At 42.3% G+C, this 25,896-nt stretch overlaps 1 protein-coding gene across 2 annotated transcripts in view; it reads right to left on the bottom strand.

The window, feature by feature from the left end:
• Nucleotides 1-9,832: 9,832 nt before the first annotated feature.
• RDH10 (retinol dehydrogenase 10) overlaps nt 9,833-25,896 on the bottom strand; it is a 30,099-nt gene continuing 14,035 nt past the window's right edge. For both annotated transcript variants that reach the window (XM_036031025.1, XM_028518504.2), the window contains exons 3-6: nt 14,228-14,326; nt 12,905-13,050; nt 11,302-11,433; nt 9,833-11,202 (exon numbers count right to left, since the gene is read on the bottom strand). In XM_036031025.1, coding sequence (XP_035886918.1) covers nt 11,079-11,202; nt 11,302-11,433; nt 12,905-13,050; nt 14,228-14,326 — 501 coding nt within the window. In that variant the 3' untranslated portion in view covers nt 9,833-11,078. The remainder of the gene's footprint in view (nt 11,203-11,301; nt 11,434-12,904; nt 13,051-14,227; nt 14,327-25,896) is intronic.

Genomic DNA, 25,896 nt, shown 5'->3' with positions numbered 1-25,896 from the left:
TCTCTGCCCTGGCTGCCCATCTCTGCCCCTCTCGCACTGGTTTGGATGAATATTTCTTCTTTAACTCCTTGGTTGTGGGAGTTCCATGCAGTTTAATTTTCTGGCAGTTCTGCTTGTTTATTGCTTTTAGATTGGTTGTTATCCTTCTTTTGTCATGTGAGGAAGTGAAGCATATCTACCTATGCTCCCATCTTCCATTTTTAATTTTTCGAGGGACCACCATACTCTTTTCCTTATTGGCTGAGCCATTTTATATTGCTACCAACAGTGCACAAGGGTTCAAGTTTTTAAAACAGCTGTTTTAAGACTGGTGTGTGTTCTCTAAACAAATCTCACTTGAACTTGAAAATATAGAAACTTTTTATTCTCTTTTCGTTTCCTTTTTAATCTTGCCTCCTAAGTTTTCCAGTGTGTAACTGTTTGACAGCAAATGAATCTGATTTAGGGAACTGAGTTGATGTGAAAATACTAGAAACCCTAAGGCTGATTAAGAAGTCTATTTTAGCTTACAAGCCTCCACCACTAGGAAGAGCCTGCAACTTTGTGCATTTTCCTCCTGTCTGCCATGACCTCTTTAGCTGGCATTTCACTGACATTTGAAGTTACCTGATTCCACTTCCACCCCATATATAAAATATTACTTCTTTCCTTCTAAGATAAAGCATTCCAAACTGACATTTCTTCACTGGGAATAGACTGGAAGTGCCTTAATTGTACACATGTCTCATTCCATGGCTCTCTGAGCTAAAGCCCAGAGGTATGAATGAAACTTGCTCCCAAAATTTGGGCATGGAGAGGGAGATCTGGCCTACCCCTCCTCTCTAGAATGTGCTCGAGTTCCCGATTGCATCTATAGCAGGTAAGCAAAAATGGTTCCTGGGCTTTCAGCTGGAGGCGGGAGTGTCCTCAGAGACAGACTCCTTGTGGTGGTGGAACAGGAAGTCGGAGCAGCTGGAGGAACTGTGGTCTGGGAATGTCCCCTGGGGCCGCAGCTTTTGCTCTAGTTCCTTCCGTGACAGCCGTGTTCATTTCTTCACTCCCTGGCCAGGTTCTGCCTTTCCCAGCTCTCAGTCCACCTCAGGAATGTGAGGGCAGGATAGGGCTCTAGAGGCCGTTGTGAGAACAGCGTCTTAGGTCCACTTCCAGGGATTGTGTGAGGGCCCCCAGCAGTAAATCCCAGAAACTTGGAAGATGCCGTCGTCAAAGTCAGAGCAAAAGGGTAGAAAACAAAAGGCAGCTTCTGGAAAACAGAGGCTTCTATTTATCTTTTTTACCCCCTGAAAGGATAAACTTTCCACTGTCACTTTAAATCAGAAGAAATGGTGTTAGAGGGTCAGATTAAAGTTGGGTGTGTATGTGTCAGCCTCAATACTTGTTCTTTTTTCAATGTGGCCACTGTTTGTTTTTCTCTTCTGACTCTCCAAGAGAGGCCAGATACTCTGAGTCGTTGGTAGGATGAGTCTGTGGCATGGGGTGTCTCACACACTCTTCTGATCTTTAGTAACATTTGCATACAGGTGAGCTTGCTTGGAGCAAAGCCTCCAAGGGCATGTGAATGGGAAATCCTTTTGTCCTCTAGAGTTTCTTTGGGTGTGGGGCACGGGGGCGGGGGGCTACTTTAATGTACAGAAAACTTGGTAAAGCATGTTTCGATTTCCCAGGTGATAGGTGCACAGCACAAAGGTAATTCAGGCCAACATTTATTGAGCACCTATTGTGTGCTTAGCTCTATGTTAGGTGCGAGGCCTAGGACTACTGAGATGAATAAGGACCCTTGTCCTCAGATATTAAAAAAACTGGCTGCAATACAGTAGGTATTTGTGGTATAATAATAATATATATAGGAGCTGGCACAAAGCTCCAAAAACCCTTGGAATTTCTGGAGTGATAGAAGTGTCTTTTGTGTTTGTAATGAGCCTCTTTCCACCATACCCGAATTTATGCTAATGAGGTGACACTGGTGGGCACTCAGTTTTGAGGGAGGGCTGGGCCATTTTTAGAAGATTTGAAATTTTCAACTACCCCCTTCCCAACCTCCAGAGAAGGAAGGGCTGGAGGTTGAGCTCAATCTCCTGTGGTCAGTGATTTACTCAATCATGCCTACACAACAAATCTTCCATAAAAGCTCTTCAACTTTGAGATTCAGAGGCCCTCCAGATTGGTGAACCCATTGAGATGCTGGGAGGTGGTGTGACTGGAGAGGGCATAGAAGTTGGCTGCCATCTCCCATTGTCCTCTCCTGCTCTGTGTGCCTCTTTATGTGGCTGTTCATTTGTATCCTTTCTAAGCAACGGTAAGTGTAGTGTTTACCTGTGTTCTGAGTTGTTCTAGTCAATCATCAAAGCTGAGGAAGGGGTTGTGGGAGCCTTCAAGTTGCAGTCAGCTGAACAGATGTGGGCAGCCTGGGGTCCTTGCTGGCAGCTGGTGTTTGAAGTGGGGGGTGTATGGTGGGACTGAGCCCTTAACCTGTCAGATCTGTGCTAACTCTGAGTAGTGTCAGAACTTAAATGAATTGTAGGATGCCCAGTTGGTGTCAGAGAATTGAAAACTGTTGTTGTAAAAACCAAACAGTATTATAAACAGGGACTCTCATATTGGTACTGATCCTCTACCATCTTTACCGTTAAGCTGAACCATGTGAAATGGCCTTTTGTAGGTCACAACTAGCTGAGTAACAGCAGGTCAGAGGAGTCACCTAAGGCAATCACTCCACCATTCCATTTGGAGTAGACACAATACTAAGTGCCCTGTGTGTATCCTCTCATATGTCCCTCATAATACTCTTGAGACAGGTACTATTATTCCCAATTTACACATAAGGAGAATGAAACTAATGGAGTGGACCTAAGACATTTCCAAACTTGTAGAGAATTTTTATGAGTTTCTTTTGAGCTAAATTGATGATGATTGCTGGAAGCAAAATCTCAATGGGTTGAGCAAATGCTCCAGAGAATGGCAATTTTGCAGCTTATTTTATAAATTTAGAATTAAAGGAGGAGACATAAGATAGAGGGAGTGTTACATGAAATCCACTGGTGGTAGGATAAAAGGACAGGAGAAAGCCAAGCAGGAAATCTCGGATTGGACAAAAAGTAAAACAAAGAGACATATCTGTTTTTACATTGGTGGGTACAAGATGGTTAATAATTCACATTTATATCACACATAGAAACAGTATATGGGGAACAAGATAATGAGTGTTCTGGTCTCTCCTTTGATATTGAGGCAGGACAGTAAGAAACTAGGAAAATTCCTTGGCAAGTGGAATAGGAAAACTGAGACAGCTGAACAAAATGGCAGAGCAATTTACTGCCAGATGCAGACAGCCCCCCAGAGATACCACCCAGACCTCAGTTATATTTCAGCTCCAGACCCAGAAAAGCAGCAAAACCAGGTGGGCAATGCCAGGACCAACTGCAATGACTAATAACCCCCTGCCCTGCCACAGACCAATCAGAGGAGACCATAACCCTGACAGGGCACATCGGGGAAGCTGAAGAATATTCTCTTGAAACCCTCTCCTGAGACCTCCCCTAAGATTCCCACCAGCATGACAGAGAAAAGAGCCTCAAGACAAAGGATTCAGTGTGTGAGCTCTCCCTGTGGGTGACAGCTCTGGCCATTCCCTTTCCCTTCTTCTTCCCTCACTCCTTTCCCCACAGGCACGAGTCTCCCAAACTCTAAGGCAATAAGCGGCTAAAAGTTTATTCCAGGCTAATACCCTGAATCTGTCCCCAAAGCTCCCTTCTCTCTGACTTCCCAGTGAGCTAGGGCAGCCCAACATAGGCTGTCCTATTGCTTCTATGCTAAGCCCTTCCTTGTTTCGTTGTCCCCACCTTTAAATAAATGTACCCTCATAGTCACCTGGACTCATGTGAAATCTTTCCTACCTGAAGTCAGGAGACCACATACTACCAGCTGGTCCTAGGCAGACCCGCTCAGGGCCAGGTCCCCTGCCTGGTAACAGTACCAAAGGTTATTCCTTGGGGGTCTGGAGCAAGAGATTACTCTGACATTTCGAAAGTATGTTATCTTAGATGCATAAGCACAATGGATAGGGCTCACTTAAGGTAAAGACTGAGCTGTGCCAAGGAAACTACAGGACATGATTACCCAACATGACCTACTTTTTGTTAGGAATCTTTATGTTTAGATCACCCTGTGTGATTACTTTAGGTCTCTGAGTTTGTAGGCCTGCCATGTGGGTCTCCCCTGAGCTTGTCAGGTTTAGTGTGTGGCCTGTTTTTTGTCCACACCTCTCGTATGTCCCTCACAATACTCTCGAGACAAACACTATTATTCTCACCTACACATAAGGACGCTGAGACTAATGGAGGTTAGGAAAAGGCCCAGGCTCAAAGGTGCATGAGGTGTAGGGCTGGACTTGAGCTCTGACAGTGACCCTGAATGTGTTGGTTTCCCAGAGCTGACAAAACAAAGCATCACAAACTGAGTAGCTGCAACAACTGGAATTTATTCTCTCAAAGTTCTAGAGGCTAGAAATTGTAAGTCAAGGTATTGATGGAGTTGTTTCCTCTTTGGAGGCTCTGAGGGAGAGCTCCTTGTCTCTTCCTACCTGCATCCTTGCAGGTGATCATGGTGTTCCTCAAGGTAGCCTCATCACCCAGTTTCCGACTCTGCCATCACTGGCATTCTCCCCTGTGTCTCACTCATCCATTCATTTCCTTTCCTTCTCTCATTTTCGCTTTATTTGTCTTCTCCTTATTTTGCTCTATCTTCTTGCTTTCTCTGCTATTCTTCTTCCTTCATCACTCCCCTCCCTCCCTTCTTTTCTTTCTTTCTTTCTTTCTTTCTTTCTTTCTTTATGTAGTTTCTTTTCTTTCTTTCTTTTTCTTTCTTTCTTTATTTCGTTCTTCTCGTTCTTTTATCTCTCTTTTTCTTTCTTTCCTCTCTCTCTCTTTTCCCTCCATCACTCCCCTCCCTTCCTGGGCATTGAAGAGGGCTCCAGGTGGTTAAAATACTGCCTAGTGCTGTCAGGGAGAGGCTCGGGCAGAAGCCAAACACCCTGGGGATGCAGAGGGATCCCTCAAAGGCTTCTGGGCTTCAAAGGCTCCTAGTGCTTGAAGCTGACCCTTTCAAAGAAACACTTGCCCAGACCAGCCTCAGGGCCAGTCAGATGTAGCCCGTCTTCTTGATGGGTTTCATCTGCTCATACAGGAAGTGGTTCTTCAGGAAGTCAGGAAGAGATGAGGGTCTGTGTAGGTAGAACTCAGGGCCTGCAGATCCAAAAGGGCCTGGATCAGGTTCTTCTCAGGACCATGACAATTTCTGTGGCATCCTGAATATTGCCCCACTCATCTTGGAACAGCTTCAGAACATCCTGGAAGAGAATATGGCCATGCACTGGTTTTGCATCTTCAATAGCTACTGGGAGCTCTTCTCCTCAGCCAACTCTCAGAAAAAGGAGGTCAGAGAGAGAGGCAGGTATAGGAGGGCTGCAGATGCAGGGTGACCAGATGGCTGATGAGGCCTCCATCTCAGTGGAATAATTCTGACAAATTTGGGAGTCCATGGTTGCTCGGCAATAGGTAGGTAAGCTCAAAAATGGTGTGTTGGTTGGTCTCAGGGCAAAAGATGGCTGAGATGGTTCAATAGGTGGTGACTAGAAAGAGGTATGGAGGTGGTTGGAGGCTGGAAGAAGGGGTGTCCCTGGGTCTGATCTGTCCAAACACCATTGAAGCAAGAGACCGATGAGGTGGGGGAGAATGCTCCTTGGTCCGTTTTCTTAAAAGGATGCCAGTGATTGGATCTAATATGATCTCATCATGAATGATTACATCTGCAAAGATCCTTTTTGCAAAATGGTCATATATATAGGAACTAAGGGTGAGGACAACATTATCTTTTGGCAGGGGTACATGAGTCAACTTACAATACTGAGCTCCTAAATGGGAACACTACAGCTGCAAGACACTGTGTGCCTGGGTCGGGGCCAGAACCCCCACCTGCCCGCTGGCCTCCTGGGCCATGCAAAGAGCCAAGAGGATTGGGGAGACACACACCTGTAGGCAGAAGGCTGGGATGGAGGAGCCAGGCACGGGCTCTGTTGCTCTGTGGGAGGGGAGGCCTGCCAAGTGGCATCCAGGTGGACCACCCAGGACATGTGGGCAAGGCATGGGGGCATTTTTCATGGCTGCTATGAACACACATCTCTCCCTACAGCATGGTTTAAATCACCTTGACAGGAAAACCTCAAACTTAGATCTGGACTGGAGATGCTTTGTTTTTCTTGCTAATTGATTCTCTTGCTTTTGGCTAGTGGTTAGAAAGGTTTCCACAATTACAGCTAAACAGCTTGTGAGAAGCTCCTAGAAGACATCTTAAGTTGTCTACAGAAGTGGAGCAAGTTAAAGGAGAAATAATTACTCAGTGAGGAGAATTCTAGACTAGTGATGGCACATTTTCAATGCTTCCCCAAAGAGAGAGTCATGGAAATGTTAAGTGCAGTGAAATAGCTACTGTAATGTAGGAACAGCAGGCTGCAGGGAGAGCCATAATTAATAGTACCTGAATAGTACCTAATGCAACTGTGGTTGCATGTTCTGCCTGGCATTTCCTGGGAGAGCAGGGAGTGTGGTGATGTCTTTCTTGGCCTGGGGCCTGCCAGAGCAATTGTTGGCCTGCCTGAGCAGTACTGGAGGGACCCGCATAGGAGCCTGTTCTGTTGGGCAGGCTGGTAAGAAGCTTGTGGTGCCCCATCTTTCTGGCACATGGCAATGAGCATTTGAACTAACATGTGTCCATTTGGCGATACTGAAATGCATTTTGTTTTTCCCTGGGGTTCTCATGAACCATTGCCTAAACATTTAAGCAAGGCATGCTTCTGAGGCCAAGCTGAAAAAATTGCAAAAGAACAACAGCTTTCACTTAGGAAGACATTTTCCTTTGGTCACCTGAACAATGGATTCAGTTACTAGAAACCCAAATGCCTGCCAGTGAAAGCTCCATGTCCTATCTGTCTTCACCTTTGGGCTGTGATCCCAGGACTGGCCACGTGGACTATTTTCTTGGGCCAGACTGAGGTTGCTTAAGTGTGACTCAGACTGGAGATTAGGTCCAGGCAGAGGAGATAGTTGTTTCTAGTCTGGTTTCTCCTTGGGTGGAGGAAGTTCCCCTCCTAATTTTATTCCAATGTCACCTTTCATGACTTTTTTCCCAGCTGCTCTTCATGTTCCCCAAGTTTGGGTCCCCAGACTCCTCATCCTGGGTTTCCCCCTCCCAGGTTCATTCACTTCATAGCTTCTCTGCAGAGGACTGGAATCTTAGCACTGGCCTTTTTCCTGGGAACAGGATCTAGACATCCACCCATCTATCAGTTACTGTCATCTCCAGGCCAGTGTTTCTGACATTAGATTCATGGTTCATTCTGCTGCTCCCACTTACAAAACAACCTGTTTTATGACGAGCATGCTTGTCATAAAAGTCAAGTCCCCTGTGCATCTGTTGTCAAGCCTTATGGTCCACATACCCTCTGGGCCCTCTCTTCCTTGCTGTTCTATCAGGTCCCCCTCCTCCTGGCTGGATTCCTGCTCTGGCTTCTGTCCCAACTGGTGTCCCAAGATTCTTTATAGCACCGAGCTGACTCTGTTAACCTCACAACTCTGTTTGTGTAGCTACTAGAAAATTCCCCAGGGCTTTTCTCTTCCCTGTCAAGTGAAGGATACCCATTCCTCCTCCTGGAATGAAGGCTGTTTCAAGATGGGACTTCTTTAGGGAGAGCATGTCATTCTCTATCTACATCCTGTTTGAGGTATAAGTATAATCTTGCTTTTTCATTCTCTAGGTCTTTCTGGATAGCCTGCTTCTTGGCATAGCCCAGCTCTCATTCTCTTCTCCTCCTGTTGCATCCCAAACCTTCAAGGCTAACCTCAATTGCCACTGTCTGCCTCCCCACCTTGCTGAGACCTCATCACACTCGGAGGCTTCATTTGTACCATCTGCACAGAAAGATACTTGGATCTAACCTTGTAAGTTCACTGTAAGCTACTTGAGTCCCTAGGAGAGGCCCTTGGGCCTAGATGCTGGGTATGCCTCCTAAATTGCCTGTGGGCCAATGCTAACCATCTGCTCCCGGGCCCCGGGTCCCAGCCCAGCAGGCCCATCACAGCCTTGCTGTTTCTATTCCACTTTTAAAATCAGACACAGGCAATAGATCTGACATGGAAAGAACTACCCTGTTTCCTCAACCTCAACTGATTTTATATTTTGTTGGAGGTAAAAGGAGATATCCAAGGTTCAGGTCAACACCAATTTGGAAGTATTTTTGCCAGTTGGAAAAGAAAACTTTGAAAAAGACATTTTTTTTAACTTGGGAAAAATTTGAAAGGTATAGCCTTTCAAGGAAACAGGATACAAGAAAAGAAAAGAAAAGAAAAGAAAAGAAAAGAAAAGAAAAGAAAACCCAGCCTGGCTTCATGCAGTGGAATCCTGTCAAGCTGACCTAATCTTTTGTGACAGAGCAGCAGACCTGGTAGATCAAGGGGGAAAACAATGGTTGGAATTCATCCTTGCCGGCTTCGTGATTCCTGGGTCCCACTCAATATGATTATCATTAAGCTGGTTGAAAGGGTGTGTGTGTGTGTGTGTGTGTGTGTGTGTGAGAGAGAGAGAGAGAGAGAGAGAGAGAGAGATAGAGAGAGAAAGAGAGGGAGGATGCACTCTCATGAGCCAGTTCTAGCTGAGGGACAGATGTGGTCTAACTAGAGGTCAGCCTTGAGCCCACTGGCTCTCGACATTCACCTGACTGGGCCAGATGACAGCAAAGAGAACATATTGAAAGCCAGCCAGCATGAATATAAGGTGGGGTGGGGATGGGGGTGTAGCAAGGACAGCAACCTTGGCAATTACTTAATTGAGCAACAGCAGTACGCAGGCTTGACGGGAAGAGAGCTCACATTTGAGGGGAACAGCAGTCACAGGTGTTGCATTGTATACTAAGACTGTGATGCTGAGATGAATAACTACAACATGGTGGAGGCCTGGACTCCTAACCTTGCATTAACTGTATCCCCTTCCAACTCCACAGCCAGAGAATCTGGACAATGTTCAAAGGAGAGCCACAGATAATTAAACTAGGCTGGGGCATGGATATTGAAGGCTTCTACAAAAAAAGTTAAATGAATTACATTCACTGAACTCAGAAATGGAGAACCTTACAAGGGCAATAACAAACAAAAATAGAAATAGGTTTAAATTACCAACACATGAGAATAAAATTAAACACAAGGAAGTTTCCTTAGTCTTGGGATAGATAAATGGGTCACTAAAGTAGAACAGATTTCTCTAGGCCAGTTTGAGTGTGCTTGGGGCTAACTCAGACAGACCTGAATGACCTCGGAGATATGTCTCTGCCCACATTGCTGTAAGACTACTTTAAAGTACTTCTTTAAATTCAAAATGGAAAGTGAAGAGACAGCCAGTGCCTTAGTTGTTTTAATAGCCTCAGGCTTGGTCATCACTGATAAAGAAAAATTCAAACATAACATGAAGCTATTCCTCATAAAGACCAGCAGTGGGACATCAGCCGTGAGCCAGGGCGTTTCTGTATGTGACAGTGCAGATTTGATCTACGCTGCAGCCACACGCACAGGGAATGGGTTTCTTTCTGTTTTCCCACTTTAGCATAAACAAGCCCCTGATAAAGGGTGGGTCTAATCTAGGCAAGTCTAAGTGCATGGCACCCTGAACTGTGTTGGCTCTGAAACACTGTCCCATTCAAGCACTTCTCTTTAAGGAGTGATGTGGCACAGAGAAGAAAAGAACACAGTTTTCCCTTCAACACTGCTGATAACGAATAAATTACATACTCAGTTGTAAGTTAATTCTTTAAATTTAATCAGTCTTTTATAAAACTTTCCAATTAATTAGTAAAAGATGGCTTATTTTAATAGCCTTAAACATTGGTCACTATTTAACAAGACATTCTAAAAAAAAGCAATCACATAATAGTTTATAGCCATTTACAAGTGGATGGTATACATTTAGATACAGAGGTAGAAGTTCACTTTTACATTTCACTAATACACATTTACCAAATTCAAGGCACCAAATAGTTTGCTTTACAAAAAAATACTGTAAAAATGTCATTTGCTGTTGTACAAGGTGAATAAACTTTCAAAAGAATCTTTACACCCTTCCATATGTACTCCATGGTATAAGATTTTCTCCCCTCACTAATTATAGTTGGCACAAAAATGGGGATTTTTTTGAGTTTAGAAGTTCCCATTTTTAAAAATGCTTTCTTTGCAGAGCTGCTATGAATCCTAGATAAAAGTCCACCCAAAGAAATGAAACACAGCAATTTCCCAAGGAAAGGGCACTTTCTGCAGCAAAATTTATAGGTAGAAAATACATGATCTTTTTTTGGATAACTAGGTCTCCAGAATAACTGATACTCAAGGAAAGATTTCAGAGGCAAATTTTAAATATTTGGCTAACACCTTAGTCACTATGACTTTATGAAAGAGACCTGATCATCTTACTCTAACAATCAAACATCATTTAATTCAAACTGATGGAGATTTCAAAATTCCATTTCAAAAGAGCTACACACATAAACACCACGAAAGAACCACAGAGATTTTGCAAAACTGAAACAGAAAACATGAGAAAACATAGCACTATCAGTCCTTGAAGTAGCAAGGGTGTCGACTAGCTAGAGTTTAATGACAAGAATTAATCAACTCTATGGGAATTAAGAAAAGCCGCACATGTGAAACACACTGTAGTTATCATCTCTAGGCTTTCTACTCATTAAAAAAAGTAATGGTCGCCTGGAGACAGCACACAGTGCTGTCTAAAAGAAAAGTCTGGTTTTAGGGTTCTGCCTAAAAAGGACCCTGCTGGCAAAAACCTGACCTCACTTTTGCTGATCATGTTTTCCAAGTACTCTAGTTGGTTAATTTACATTTTATTTTATTTTATTTATTTAAAAAAGTTGATTTAAAAAAGTCAACATGGATTTAGAATCCAGAGAATGTCAGTAATGCTGATGTGCACTGAACTGAAACATCCTGATCGTCTTCTGAGAGAAATGATGTTCCACACAAAAAAGATTCTTAGATTCCATTTTTTGCTTCATTATTGTTTGTGGCTTGTTTTCTTTGAGCAATAAAAGGGTACATACACTTGTCCGCTCCTAGGAACCGATACATGCACACAACTGCTTCAAAAGGGAGGATGCTGAAAAGGAAAGCCGCAGTTATTAGTAAATGTGAGATATTAATTAAATTATGGGGGTAGATATGGAAAGACTGGACCCAAGAGGTACCCCTCAGTTACCTCTTCATGAAAGTCACGATGTACATGAGGCGTGGGGTACAGATCATGGGCTGGTCAGTGAGGATGGCCCTCATGGCTTGCTGTACACAGTAATCGGGCTTCAGAGGGGGCAGAAAAGGCTCAATTTCTTTCCTGAAAGTTATATAATTAAAACAACGCAATTAAGAATAAACACAAAGTAGGCAAGACTGAAAACACATATTGGAACATTAACAGTGATGTTACTTGAGTAACAAAGGTTTTGGGTCCACTTTGTTTACTTCATTGTGCTTTTCCGTATTTTCTAAATTTTCCTACTGTGAATGGGCATAGCCCAGAAAAAAGGTTAGAGAAAAAAGGGAAAATTGGTCTGCTTTTCTGCAGGGAGTCAAGTTTTAAATAGGCTCAAAAGGCATTTCAAATTACTTTTCTATTTTTTTTCTTTCAACATAAAAAGGAAAGGGTGTTTGGCATAACAAACACTAGACCCAACCAAGATGCCAAACTTTTAGTATTCAGTATGGTTCAGATAATGGTGTGCAAACACTGGCATAGCCTTTCTGAGTGAAGTAGAAGTCAGCTACATACTTTCCCGGATGTTGGAATAGGGAGAAGCCAAGGCATTTTCTCTGGGGCTCTGATGTGAACTGCATTGAGACATCTACCTTCAGCTGAATTCAATAAGTTACATGTTGAAATAGCCTAATAATATAATTTATTCCTTTTACTTTTCTTTGCCCCACTATGGCTTTGGACACTGGCTGTGTTGCTAAATAGGAAACAGAGTTCCTCAGACCCCAGCAACTGATTCCTAATAGTTAAGAGGGAAAAACCACACACACACACACACACACACACACACACACACACACACACACAGGAAAGGAGTCAGGCTGAGAATGCAATGAGTCAAATCACCTTTCACCTATTTCACTGCTTGGTCAGGTTCAGCATGTGACCAATAGGGAACTCATTGGGTTATCTTCCTTTGCCTTTCAAATTCATCCAAGCAAAGATCTTAAAGTAAGCATGTCTTCACAAGTACCTTCTTAATGATTCATAGTGTTGTTTATTTTGCTTAGCTCAAGTCAGATGTGATTTGACATTTATATTCCCATATGCCTCCTTTCAAAGTGGGTGGGTATTTTATTTCATGTCCAGTAAACTGAATTGTCCCTTCTCATTCTGACAGAGTGAATCTAGCTACATATATTCTTTGTAGAAAGAAAGCTACCAAATTTAGAGTGTAACTCTTCTGTGACATTCACATTCCAACACTAGTATTAAAGAAATAAAATACCTCCTAAAGAAGTGGCTCCTAAGGAAAACCCTTAGTATCTATGTTTTCTTTTCTTGAAGACATAGGGAAGCCATGTTATGTCTGATGCTTCTAGACTGACTTCTGCAAGGTGATACCAGTGTGGCACCAGACCCTTGCTTGTTAATCTTTCTTACCTCAGTTTTACAAAGCCTTTGACCAATGAAAACTACAGGATGACCGTCAAATAACAGTCAAAGTGCAAGGCTGACTATGTTTGAGGATCCAATTTCACATATTCTCCTGATATGGAAAGGTGATTTTTAAAACAGCTTTTTATCAGTAATAATATAGGTTCTCACCAACCTGATCCGGCAGCCTCTGAACATGCCTGTGTCTACCAGGTAAGGGCAAACCAATGTTGTTTTAATTCCATCCTTTTCAGCAGCCTTTAACTCATGGCTCAGGGATTCATGGAAACCCACGACTCCAAATTTACTGGCACAGTAATCCTGAGTTAAGAGGGAGAGAGGAGGGCAATGTGTTAAGTGCATGCACAGATACCAGACCAAACCCAGGCTTCCTCCCTGGCCTATTACTCTGGTTACATGTTTGCTACAAAAGGTTACAGGTGACTAAGCAAAGAAAAGGAAAGCGTTTTAAAAGACAGATATCTGATGTGGTTCAGTGCAGAAATAATATTTTCAAAGCAACAGCAAAAACAGATGAAGACTTTTTGCCACATCAACGAAGTATCATATTACTTTGGGGAAGTTACCGCAAAGGACTACGAAATCCAATGAGCTGGAGTTAAAAATGGAGAGGTTCACTTTGAAGTGTCTGGAAAATTTACAAATGGCCTCTTGTTCAGCAAAGGAAACTGAAAAACAGTTTGTTTAAATTAATGCTAGGAGAACAAAGGCGAGTCTAGCTTAGGTTATAAATTGTTATGATCTGATTTTCTTTTTAGGATGAAGTACAAATGAAAAGAACTCTACTTTGAGAACTTAAACTAGAACTTAACCTAAGGAAACATAGAATAACAAAGTTCTCCATTACCCAACTTTAAATTTAGCAATGACTACACAATGTAGAAGTCATCTATCCTGTGTCCTTTTGCATACTGTTTTTTCTGTTTTTTCCTTTTGTGTATTTGTGTGGGTGATGCTTTCACTGTTAACACTACAGCCACCCACAGGACAAACAGCATGGAATAACACACATACATATGCTTTATAATTTGAATACGGTGAAGAACAGGGTTTGACTGGGGCCAGTTCCACAAACTTACAGTGCAGACCCCCTCACACCTGCCACAACCATCTCACCTGATGAGCTGACATGAGATAGCTCACTTTTGGCAAGTTGACCAAAACAGAAGGTCAACCTTTAGCCTCATTTATCTGCTCCCTGTGACACTGCTGTGGCTCTCCATGGCTTCAATCTTGATGTTCTGTCTTCCCATTGTCACCAAGCAAAACTGCTAGTGGGAATGGGGCACACTGAGGACCGGCACAGCTCCTTCTCTCCCTGCTGCTGTTAGGTCACACTAGATCAGGGTTAGGTCACCCTGATGCTCCCAGGTAGAAGGCTTTCAGGAACATCCAAGCAGCAGCTACTCTTCTTAGGATTTGGGGGTGTCAGGAGATAAAGCAACTGAATGAAGGAAATGTTTTATAGCTGACAAACCTCGACTCCAGCAGTACTGAACAATCCCAAGGAACTTGCAACTGTCACAATATGACCGTGATTTATCTCCAGCATGGTAGGAAGAAAAGCCTTCGTGGTCTGAAAGAAAAGTGAGGTGCAGGCTTCAGAACTGACATTAGGAGTTTCATTGAGCCCTAGCTGGTGTGGCTCAGTGGGTTGAGTACTGGCCTGCGAACCCAAAGGTTGCTAGTTTGAGTCCTGATCAGGGCACAATCCTTGGTTGTAGGCCAGGTCCCCAGATGGGGGCGGGTGAGAGGCAACTAATCCATGTTTTTCTCCCTTTCTTTCTTCCCCCTTTTTAGAAATGAATAAATAAAACCTTTAAAAAAAGTTTCCCCCCTGGCTGGCATAGCTCAGTGGATTGAGCGCGGGCTGGGAACCAAAGTGTCCCAGGTTCGATTCCCAGCCAGGGTACATTCATGGGTTGCAGGCCATGGCCCCCAGCAACCGCACATTGATGTCTCTCTCTCTCTCTCTCTCTCCCCCTCCCTCCCTCCCTCTCCCTCTCTCTCTCTCTCTCCCTCCCTCTCAAAATAAATAAATAAAATCTTAAAAACAAAAAAAAACCCCAAACAAACAAACAAACAAAAGTTTCATCTAAAACCCAACCCAACATCACAGAACAAAATTTTACATTTATCAAAAACAGAAGATCCTTTAAGTGTCTGGTTAACCTTGTACCCTGTCATTGGCATGGCAGGCCTATTATCAGCTGTGACCAACAAGACTGTAACAGAGGGTCCTTTGGGGACAATGTCCAAATGAAAAGAAAGCCATCAGTATAAGGCTCTTTATCACCTTTCAAGTGATAGCTATCTGTCAATCTAAATGATCCCAGTCAGAGATCTTTTTATGCTCATGACACTTGACTGCAGCTATCTCATGGTCTGTGAGAAGCCTCCAGACTCCCCACAGAGTCTTGTATTAATGTTTTCCTAACAGTTACGTCAAAACAGTGATAAACCCATGAATGAAGGGATGTCCCAGCATCATATTCTAGCACATAGAGCTTTATTGTGAAAGTGCATTAACAGAAGATATTCTAGAATATTAAAAAAAAAACGTGTAAAAGTACAGAATCATTTTAATGAAAATTGTGTCATAATGCTAACTCTGCATTGACAAAAACTTCTGAATGACCACACCCTACTGTAGGGTGTGCTGGGGATTGACTTTCCCACAGAGGCAGGTGACTGGCCACTCAGTGTAGCAGTGCTTGAGGACAAATTCCAGGACAGTGGACTCAGGCAGCATGGATTTCTTACTCACTAAATTCTCTTCTTCCTCTAGCTCTATTGCCTTCAAGATACAAGGCTGTATTTTTTTTTAAATTACTTCAAATTGCTTAAGATGATCTATGAACTACTTTATCAGGCTCCCAACAGTTTTATAACCTGCTTCTTAAAAGAAAGCAGCAAAGAGCAATCTGTCTACTGTTGAGTTATAGCCCATTGCCAACACAGCTTCCCGTGATTTATGAAGTTAAAAAACTCAAACACTATACAATGGACTTTAAGAAGAGCTGCATTCCCTTCTCAGCGAGTTTCCTGACTAATGGGTCACTGAATTTTTGCAAAAACATCTAATTTGTTATGATAATTTTTTTAAGATCAAGATCAAAAAGTCATTCCATTAATTCTGAAGTTTTTCCATGTTCCAATACATGACATATACAATTGCCAAGTGAATCTTGGTGACATATCCTAAGGTCTTCCCTAGTCTGACTCCTGACCAGCATGTAACACCCCTTGCCCCCCAACTTGGAGTCCAATTGTCTGGGCCTCCTCACTGTTGTCACCTATGTCACACTTATTCTCACCTGTAAGTTTTTACCTGTGACCTCTTCTCTTACAATTTATCTTGAATGCCCTCCTATGTAATTCAAAGTATAATATTCATCACAGATTTACATTGCCTCTTATGCCTGACAGTGCTCTTGTCACTGGAGAATATTTCTCTATCAAAAGTAGTCAGGGTGTTAAGTCTTTATCTAATATTATTCTATTCACCTTGACTTTGTCCATATTTAAGACATACATTTGGTACTGTTCACCATAACATGTTTTATGGTAGTTTGATTTTAACTATTTTCATCTGTCTGGTTGCCCCGACTAGGCTGGAAGATACAGACTCTTTCGACTATTAAGGGAGAACTACTACGCTGTGACAGGACCGTTGAAAAAAGTGATCTGACTCCTCTCATACTTCACAGACCCGCCACAGTGCTGCATGTATGAGAGATACACGTTTCAGCTTGATTTTACTTCTTTGTAGTAGTAAGCGGGAATGGTTAAGTTTGTAATTATGATTTTTGGCTGCTTGATAGCCAAAAAAAGGCAAGCTGTGGTATTTGCAGTCATTACAGGTTCACCTTTAGACTCTATAGCTTACATACAGCCTTTACAGCACAGAACTGCAATAAGGCAGCATTGCAAAGCAGCTTATATATTCTAAGCTAAACCAGAAAACCTACCCCTAAGTAATTAAGTCTATAAGTGTTCTTTTAAGTATCCAGTTATGATTGTTTCCAATTAGTTAAAAAGTATAACATTTATTCTTGATGCTATTCAGAAATCATTTTTAAGTAGTAAAAGTTTGTTTAGTTTTGACATATGAGTATAGATTTAGAAGGAGGGGCCCTATTTTTAAGTTCTTAAGTATAAGAACTCAGTGTTACATCTCAAGAAATTACACACAGTATAAAATACCAGTAAGAATATGCTACTTGGTGCCCTCACTGTGACCATCACATGGCAGTGTCCCCTCTAACTCTGGCTGGTGGCTGGCCCTGCCCAGAATCACAGGCACCCAAGTGGGCTGGCTCTAATGGCTTCCTATATTCATGTGCCACAGTGTTGCTATCAACTTCTAAATGACTAATCCAGGTCCCAGCACCATATAGAGAAGTAGGTGATAGAAGATTAACATATTCCTAACAGTTTTTAAAGCTTAATTTGTTGCCAAGTTTCTGAAACTGATGAATGTCCTCTCCCCTGAAATTAGTCTAGTAGTGTTAACTTATTTATTCAACAAGCGTTTCTTGAACATCTACTACATGCAGGTTCTGTATTCTGATCTGACCAGCAATGAGAAAATGATAGCAGGTCCCCTTCCAGTATCTATGCAGAATTTATATTCACCAGCACTTAAGTGTGTTAAATTAGAACATCAAATATAAAGCAGTTCTAGTTTATCCCTCACTAAAGCAGGGTCTTCTTATGGCTTCATGTTCTACAAAAAAAATGTCATTTGAGTTTCTTCCTCTTGCACCCTCGCCAAAGTAGTTCGGAGGGACATTTAAGCTCCTGGTTTTGTACATAAAGGAAAAAGAAAGAGAAACAAAAGAATCCAAACAGGGCTAAGTGACAAACCTTTTCCAACTGTGGGATGTAAATATATTTTTCAGGGAAATATGCTTCACTTTAAGTAGCTAATAAAGTGTAACATAGGTTTGTTTTAATCTGAAGATTTCTTCTCAGAGCAAGGGGTTAGTTTAGAAAAAAGTAGTGTAAGATCAATGTTTTGTTTAAAATACATCATTTCTTGCCTGATCAGAGACAGATCTGGCCTGTATGAATCAAATCCAATGTGTCATTGTATTTTCTCATTCCAAGACAAAGGCCTATATTCTTCATTCAGAAAGACCTACCACTTACAGGTCTAATACTACAATTACTGTGACAACTACAAACAGTGTCAGGAAAACTGAGGTGCTGAGAAAAGTAAGAGGTGAACTAAGCACCCAAGGCCAAAGTCGGCCTCAGAACCCAGACTGCTTGTCTTTCAAAGCTGATGTCAAACACTCAGCTCCTACTGTGCACCAGGGACAAGAGCATTCACATAGGGATTGATCAAATTTCTTTTTAAACCTGAGTTTTCAGGGTTCACCCTGGAGCCTGATCCACATGACTGAACACTAAGGCTGTTAATCATTTTCTTTGCTGCCTGAATGGAGGCGAGCAATTACTGCTCATGCATTATTTCCACAACCAAACTCCTGCCTTATGTCTGGAGCACATTACCAAATAAACTTTGATCAACACGAATTCTATCCCTTACTTTACAAGAAAAATGCTACGAGCAACGAGCGGCGAGAAAGCATCCCACTTTCAGGAATTTTCCCAAGTAACCTGACTAGTTTTCTTTTCTAATTACTCTTGCCCTCAACAGTCTGGTAGATGACATCTGAGATAGCACAGCATATTCTGTCCTTGACACAGTCTGACAGCACACAGAAATCTGGCACTGCATAATGAATTATTAATGTATGAGATGGGGACCAGCGAAAGGTGAAGTGCTAGTTGCCATGACACCAGTCAGTTCAAGCTAAGGCTCGTGATCTTTCACTTTGTCTCAAAGAATCTTTAGCAGAACGTAAAGGACAAATCTGAAGCGCACACCCAAACAGCTTAAGTGTAAATTCATGGCCGTGCCAACACTAGAGAATCTGAATGGTGTGGCTAAGGCAACTCACTGAACACCAGACTGCTGTGATTTCTCCCCTATAGGGATGGGTTATGTGGACTGGGAGCTAGCACCTGGTAAGGAGACCCCTAAAGGAAGTACAGAATTGGTTGGTGTCAATGGTGGTTCGCAAGGTTGGGTAGATGCTTAACCTAAGTCAGAGAATTATACTCCATCACCATGTCCTCTTATTCAAATGTCTAAGAACCAGAGGAGGACATCCAGTTCCTTCCTCATCAGGAAAATAGGGTTGACTGGATCTTGATCTCAAAGTCAGTAACCAATGTGCATTAATTGGTCTGTTCAGTGCAAGAATTTAGAGTTGGAACAGACCTAGGGATTATCTTACCTTGCAAACTCTTAATAGTGGCCCCTGGCTAAAAAGTATGGAGCTATACCTTTGATTACCCAAGATAAACTTTTATCACAAGACTCCAATACCATAGTCTGCCACCAGCTGACAGGGATGCTATACGACTTAAAAGAAAACAGAAGGAAAAGGGACATCCACATGGACACTGACATTCCTATGGAACATATTTAACAAGTCTAGTATCTCCATAACTCTTCAGGGGTCCTCTTCAAAGAACCAGGCACTTAGAACAAGGCACTTTGGAAAATAACTGTAAAGGTCATGTTTATAATACAAACAAGAACTTCTTGAACAGAAGTGAGACTGGATATAGACATGACATGTCATATCTCGAGAAATCTTTGAATGTTAAGTTTATGCCAAATTAACTTCCAACAGTCCCAGCTGTCCAGATCATTCCTGGTGCTCTAATGACAGACTGCAGCGCAGAGCCTGAGGCTGCAATGTCAGGACAAATTAGCCTAAAGTTAAACAAGAGAGAATGTGAAGAAACGTGGTATCTGGCAAAGTCTGACTTTTGAAAGTGTGAGATTGATGATGACATTTTAAAGGTGCAGGTAAGACACCCAGAATGTGTTCTCCATATTTGCTAGCAAGTCTAAGTTAATGGGTACGAAGAGGAAAGTAAAGTTAGTTTCTCACAGCAGGAAAAAGCCTCATACTGTATTTGTGTGCATGTGTGCATTTTTACAACTGTCCTGTGGTCAACTCAAGGAAAGGCATATTTTAAAAGAACTGTTTTGAAGTGTTTATCTCTCATTTGAACATCCAAGAAACAGAGCAGACATTCTAAGGAGACCCACAAATCATATTATGATGGGGAGATCAATACCATCAGCATTTATATGGTACAGTTTTCTGATGTTTAAAGGTTTTTAGAATATCCAAATAACAGCAATATATACAATTAAAAATTATACAATCAAGACTTCAAATGAATAAAGAACATCCAACTAACTGGACATCCTTAGGGTGCCCACCCCTCCAAGAGGTTCAACAACCCTCCCTGGAGTGTGTTGCTTCTTCTGTCTGTGCTGCTACCAAAGTAACTTATTTTTGTCAGAATCACAAAGGACCGCACTGCTTATTTACAAGGCTAAAATGACATCTGGTGGGACTCTTTGCTGAAAACTCAGATCCTGCTCCTGGAGAACTATGATTCAACAGTACCGACTGCTGAAGGTGCTGAAAATGTAGTGAACTATGTTACAAAGGTTACCAGGATAAACCATTAGCATGTTCAGACACTTACAATGGCAACATACCTCCAACCTAACCTGGGAAAGGGACCTATGGTTAAATGTATACTCTTCATGCTGTAGATTTAAAGGTATCTGCTTAATGAATACACTGACCACCAAAATTTAGACACTTCACTTTGACATTGAAAATGCTACTTGAAATTTTTCATTGCAAAATTATCTTCAACTAAGAAGTAAAATCTGAATCTATCTATGCTACTAATATACTGACTTGAAGTATTTTAGATACAGTCAACAGCACAAATTCTGAAATTTACATAACTGGATCCTGGCTTTTTTTTTTTTCCTATGTAGATGCGTTTGTAGACAGAAAGGGACAAATTGTACAATAGAGCCCCAAGATACTGACACCTGGAACTACTCTGTCTTAACAAAAAGTCCATCAAAATCTACATCAGATCAAAACAAGATATTTTGTCTTTAACTATAGGGGAGGGACATGAGATGATGTCATAACCATCGAAGGTGTACCATCTAATGTCCTTTTCTTACGATTGTGTTGTAGCTGCAGGATTAGCTTCACATTTGCAGGCAGAAGGAATTAACCCTAACACTCATGCACAAGTCCACTCCCAGAGCTGCCCTGCAACCAAGAAGCTAATAAAGGAGTGAGGCTTTTCAAACCAACACCTAGATGATGACACCACAAATTATTCTGCAAAAATAAGTGCTTCATTAACTTACCTTACCATTGCTGACACATGAGATGATTCTACCCCAAGGCAGAAACTCAGATATCAAGATTCCCTTACATTTTAGAGAGTGCTATACAGAAACACTAAAAAGGAGGTGACTTAAAACTCACACTGTTTGGAAAGTATGCTGGCCTTTGGAGTTCAGAAACCACATGGTCCTGACTGCCAATCACTTAACCTTCCTTGTTACTTGACCTCTCTTGACTTAACTCATTTGTGACATGAAAAGGAGATCTCCAAGTTTCTTAGCTCAAAAATGTTATGATGACATATATCCAATAATTCTTTCTCCAATTCCTGCCCTGCTTTCAAAATACAAGTTGTAACACTGAGGTATTACTTGCATAAGACTCTCGTAAATGACTCAGTGAGGTATCACTCCATTAGTGTCGGCATCTGGTGAGCAGTAAAAATATCTATTCATCAAACACGTATATGTTATTGTCATGCCTGTGCCTGAAAATAATGTAATTCAAATTCATGCTTCTTCTATATTAAAAAATTACAAATTATCTGCAAAACTATCACTGCTTTTCTGTGTTTGACTTTAACCAATGGAAGCTCTGTGTGTTAAAAGAAACTATGAATCCTGAGCACTGTTTCTGCAAGGCTGTTTTCCCTGACCCTCCCCCTGGCTGAGTTCCAGATGATCAAAGGAATATTCCAGGATCTCCCTCAAGCTCAGGCCCCTCCCCCTATTTAATAACTCTTTATAGAATAATGAAAATAGCCCACAAAATTGCAGCCAAATCGTTGGCTGAACAACAGGTTGTCATTAATCCCTTTGCTTTGCCTCATACTCAAATCACATCTCAGAAACTGTAATAAAGACGGATCTTCCAAAGGGCAGAGGTTTTGTTCTGCTCTAGTGACTGGTAACCACTTCCATGAGGCATGAACACGTGCACACAGGCTTGCCCCTGCTCAGGCTGTCTGCAGCGGCAGGGCCCTTCCCCACCCTACCCTCCAACAGCCCAGCCTCGCAAGGCCCCTGTGATCACCTTCCATCATCCCTTGTGTTCCATATGTGTAAACAGTTCGGATTCTTCTGTTTTCTACTTTGCTTACTGTGGAATCTTTTAAAAACAATTACCATCTTACCCTAAATAAAGGAAATATAATCAAAAGTATACTCCTGAAAACTTACTTTATTCTCAAGTATGCATTGTTACAACTTAGAATCTACTCATGTTTGAGGGTCTGTGAAGTACCATTACTGTATTAGGCATGTTAAATAAATTTAAGGATTACAGAAACCACCTTTTCTACAAATCAGTGGTTCTCAAACTTAGCTACACATGGAATCACCTGAGGGAGGTTTTATTTCTGAGGTCCCAGTTGCATTCTGGGCTACTTACTGCTAGGGAGAGAATGAGGCATCAAGAGACAGCATTCCTCGGGTGACTCCAATATGTAGTCAAGTTTGAGAACCAGTGTTCTAGAATAGGGTCTCAATCCCAGCACCAGCGACATTTTGGACTGGGTAATTTTGTCATGGGAGGAGCTGTCCTGTGCATTGCAGAATGTTTAGCAGCATCCCTGACTTCTACCCACTAGATGCCAGTAACAACCCCCCAGGACTGACATGCAAAACTGTTTTTAGATGTTGCCAAAAGCCCAAGGGGGAAATTGCCTCCAAGAGACAATCCTCTCTAGAAGGAACATACACATTAGCAAATCACATCTCTTATCATCTTGCAATTTTTTTCTAAGCTCTAATTCTTACATTGTTATGACACTTTTCTAGGTGTGGAAAAGATTCTGGGCTTAAAAAAATAACAAGAGGAATGGAGGCATCTCGATGTGGACTGGGACTGCTCAGAGACAGATGAAGGCGTAGGTAGACACACTACGCTTCCTCACACAACCAAAATAAGGACAACAACAATTTAAAAACAAAGTAACGAGAACTGACAGAAAATTGAACTGTATGAAAGTCCAACAACCAAGGAGTTAAAATAGACACATTTATCCAGACCAGTCTGAGGGGTGGAGTCAGGCATCCGGGCAGAGAGGGGTCACAGCAAAAAAAGTGGTGGCTTGCGGACCCTACGCATGCAAGGCAGCAGCTGATGGACCCCGGGAGCACAGGTGGAGGCTGGCAGACCCCACGAGTCGGGTGGCAGCAGGCAGACCCAGCGAGGCGGTGATTGTGGAGTGGGGTACAAGGTGGCTGGTGGACTGGGCGGTCCTACATTTGCCCACAGATAAACCAGGTGAAACTGGGGAGTGAGACGGACTCTGCAACCCAGGACTCCAGTGCAAGGAAATAAAGACTCAAAACACCTGTGTGGGTTGAGGGGCAGGGAGAGACTCCCAGCCTCACAGGTAAGTTTGTTGGAGAGACCCACAGGGCCTTAGAATGTATACAAGCCCACCCATCCGGAAATCAGCACCAGAAGGGTCAAGTTTGCTTGGGGGAAGCAGTGGAAGGGACTGAAATCTGACAGAGAGCAGAGCGGGTGCCATTGTTCCCTCTCTGACCCCTGACCCACATATAACATCACAACTCAGTGACTGGATTTCCCTGCCCTGGTGAACACCTATGGTTCCACCCTTCATACATAACAGGCACAACACACACACACACACACACACACACACACAATGGCCCAAATGGAAGAACAGATCAAAGCTCCAGAACAAATTCAACTAAATGACGAAGAGATAGCCAACCTATCAGATGCACAGTTCAAAGCACTGGTGATCAGGATGCTCACAGATTTGCTGATTTGGGTCACAAATTTGATGAAAAAATGAAGGCTACACTAAGTTAACTGGAGGAAAATACACAGGGAACCAATAGTGATGGGAAGAAAACTGGGACTCAAATCAATGGAGTGGATCAGAAGGAAGAAAGAAACAACCAAACAAACAGAAAAGAAAGACGAAACAAGAATTCAAAAAAATGAGGAGAGGCTTAGAAACCTCCAGGATATCTTTAAACATTCCAAAATCTAAATTATAGAGGTACCAGAAGAGGAAGAGGAAGAGCAACAAGTGGAAAAGTTATCTGAACAAATAATAAAGGAGCACTTCCCCAATCTGGCCAAGGAAATAGACTTCCAGGAAGTCCAGGAAGCTCAGAGAGTCCCAAAGAAGTTGGACCCAAGGAGGAACACACCAAGGCACATCATAATTACATTAGCCAAGATAAAAATGAAGGAGAGAATTCTAGAAGCGGCGAGAGATAAGGAGACAGTTACCTACAAAGGAGTTCTCATCAGACTGTCAGCTGATTTCTCAAAAGAGACCTTGCAGGCAAGAAGGGGCTGGAAAGAAGTATTCCAAGTCATGAAATGCAAGGACCTACATCCAAGATTGCTCTATCCAGCAAAGCATTCATTTAGAATGAAAGGGCAGATAAAGTGCTTCTCAGATAAGATCAAGTTAAAGGGGTTCATCATCACCAAGCTTGTATTATATGAAATGTTAAAGGGACTTATCTAAGAAAAAGAAGATAAAAAACATGTACAGTAAAATGACAGCAAACTCAGTTATTAACAACCACACCTAAAACAAAACCAAAACCAAAAACAAACTAAGCAAACAGCTAGAACAGGAATAGAACCACAGAAATGGAGATCACATGGAGGGTTAGCAACACAGGAGTGGGAGGAGGCGGGGGGAAGGTACAGAGAATAAGTAGCATAGATGGTAAGTAGGAAATAGGGAGAGGGCAAGAATGGTATGGGAAATGTAGGAGCTACAGAACTCTTGACACATGGACTTGAACTAAAGTAGGGGAATGTGGGGGGAAGAGGGTGAGCAGGGTGGAGGGGAGTGAAGGGGGGAAATGGGACAACTGTAATAGCATAATTAATAAATATATTTAGAAAAATAACTTAAAATTGGGCTGAAATGCCCATCACTTTTAGCTTATATGTCAATACCTTCAAACTACCACCCCACTATTAAATTAAGAAATATTTTCCAGCCTTAATAAATGTGTCCTCATAGGCAAAAAAAAAAAAAAAAAAAAGGAAGAAAAGAGAAAAGAAGAAAAAGGAAAATCTCTTTGAAGGACAATAATGCCAACTATACATCAGGGGCCAGGAGTAAAGGAGTGGGATGCAAATCCAGTGAGGGCCCCTCCCTCCTCTAGCCTATTTCCAGACAGCCATTTGATCCTGGGCAGGAAGAATGGGGCAATTCAGTGCATGGTCTTGACTCTGTGCCTGAGGCTTATGGTTTTGGAAACTCCATCCTGGACACAGTGACCAAGGGGAATAGTGACAAGAAGTACCTGGATGCTTCCTTTTAGACACTGGACTGGAACCCAAATCAAAGAATTAACCCCCAACTAGGGTGGACCTCAGAGTGCATGGACTGCCATTTTCCTAGTCCACAAGATTCCTAAAGGGCTGATTAGCTCAGGCGGGGGAAAACGTTATGGAGGAGGAGAATATTGAGAAAGTGGGAAGGAAAGTAAGTATTTGAGAACAGTTCCTCCTCCAACTTTGATGTGAATAGATCACCTGGAACCTGAATCAAACACAGATTCTGACCAATTAGATCAGGGAGGGTTACTGAGTCTACTTTCTAACATGTGGCCATCTGGGTGATGCTTCTGCTCTGGACCACAGGCTGAGCATCAAGTTCTAGCGTGAGCCAGAGAATCTGTCCACTCCAAACCTCGCATGGTTTCAGGTCAATTTCTCCTACAAATTCAGCAAAACAGGCATTGATTTCTCTGCTTTCTATCCTACTCCTGTTTCTCAAACCAGGATTTTAGTGTGTTTCTCATATTCTTCTCTCAACAATGTTTATCAGATGAAGGCTGGACAAGTCAAAGCGAAAAGCCCCAGAACTCTGAGGGATGACTATGGGAGTTTACAGATTGCCCGTATGCAT

This window comes from Phyllostomus discolor, chromosome 7 (assembly GCF_004126475.2).
Source record: "Phyllostomus discolor isolate MPI-MPIP mPhyDis1 chromosome 7, mPhyDis1.pri.v3, whole genome shotgun sequence".
Taxonomy (NCBI): domain Eukaryota; kingdom Metazoa; phylum Chordata; class Mammalia; order Chiroptera; family Phyllostomidae; genus Phyllostomus; species Phyllostomus discolor.
The sequence above is the reverse complement of the archived record's forward strand: the minus strand, read 5'-3'. Positions and strand labels throughout refer to the sequence as shown.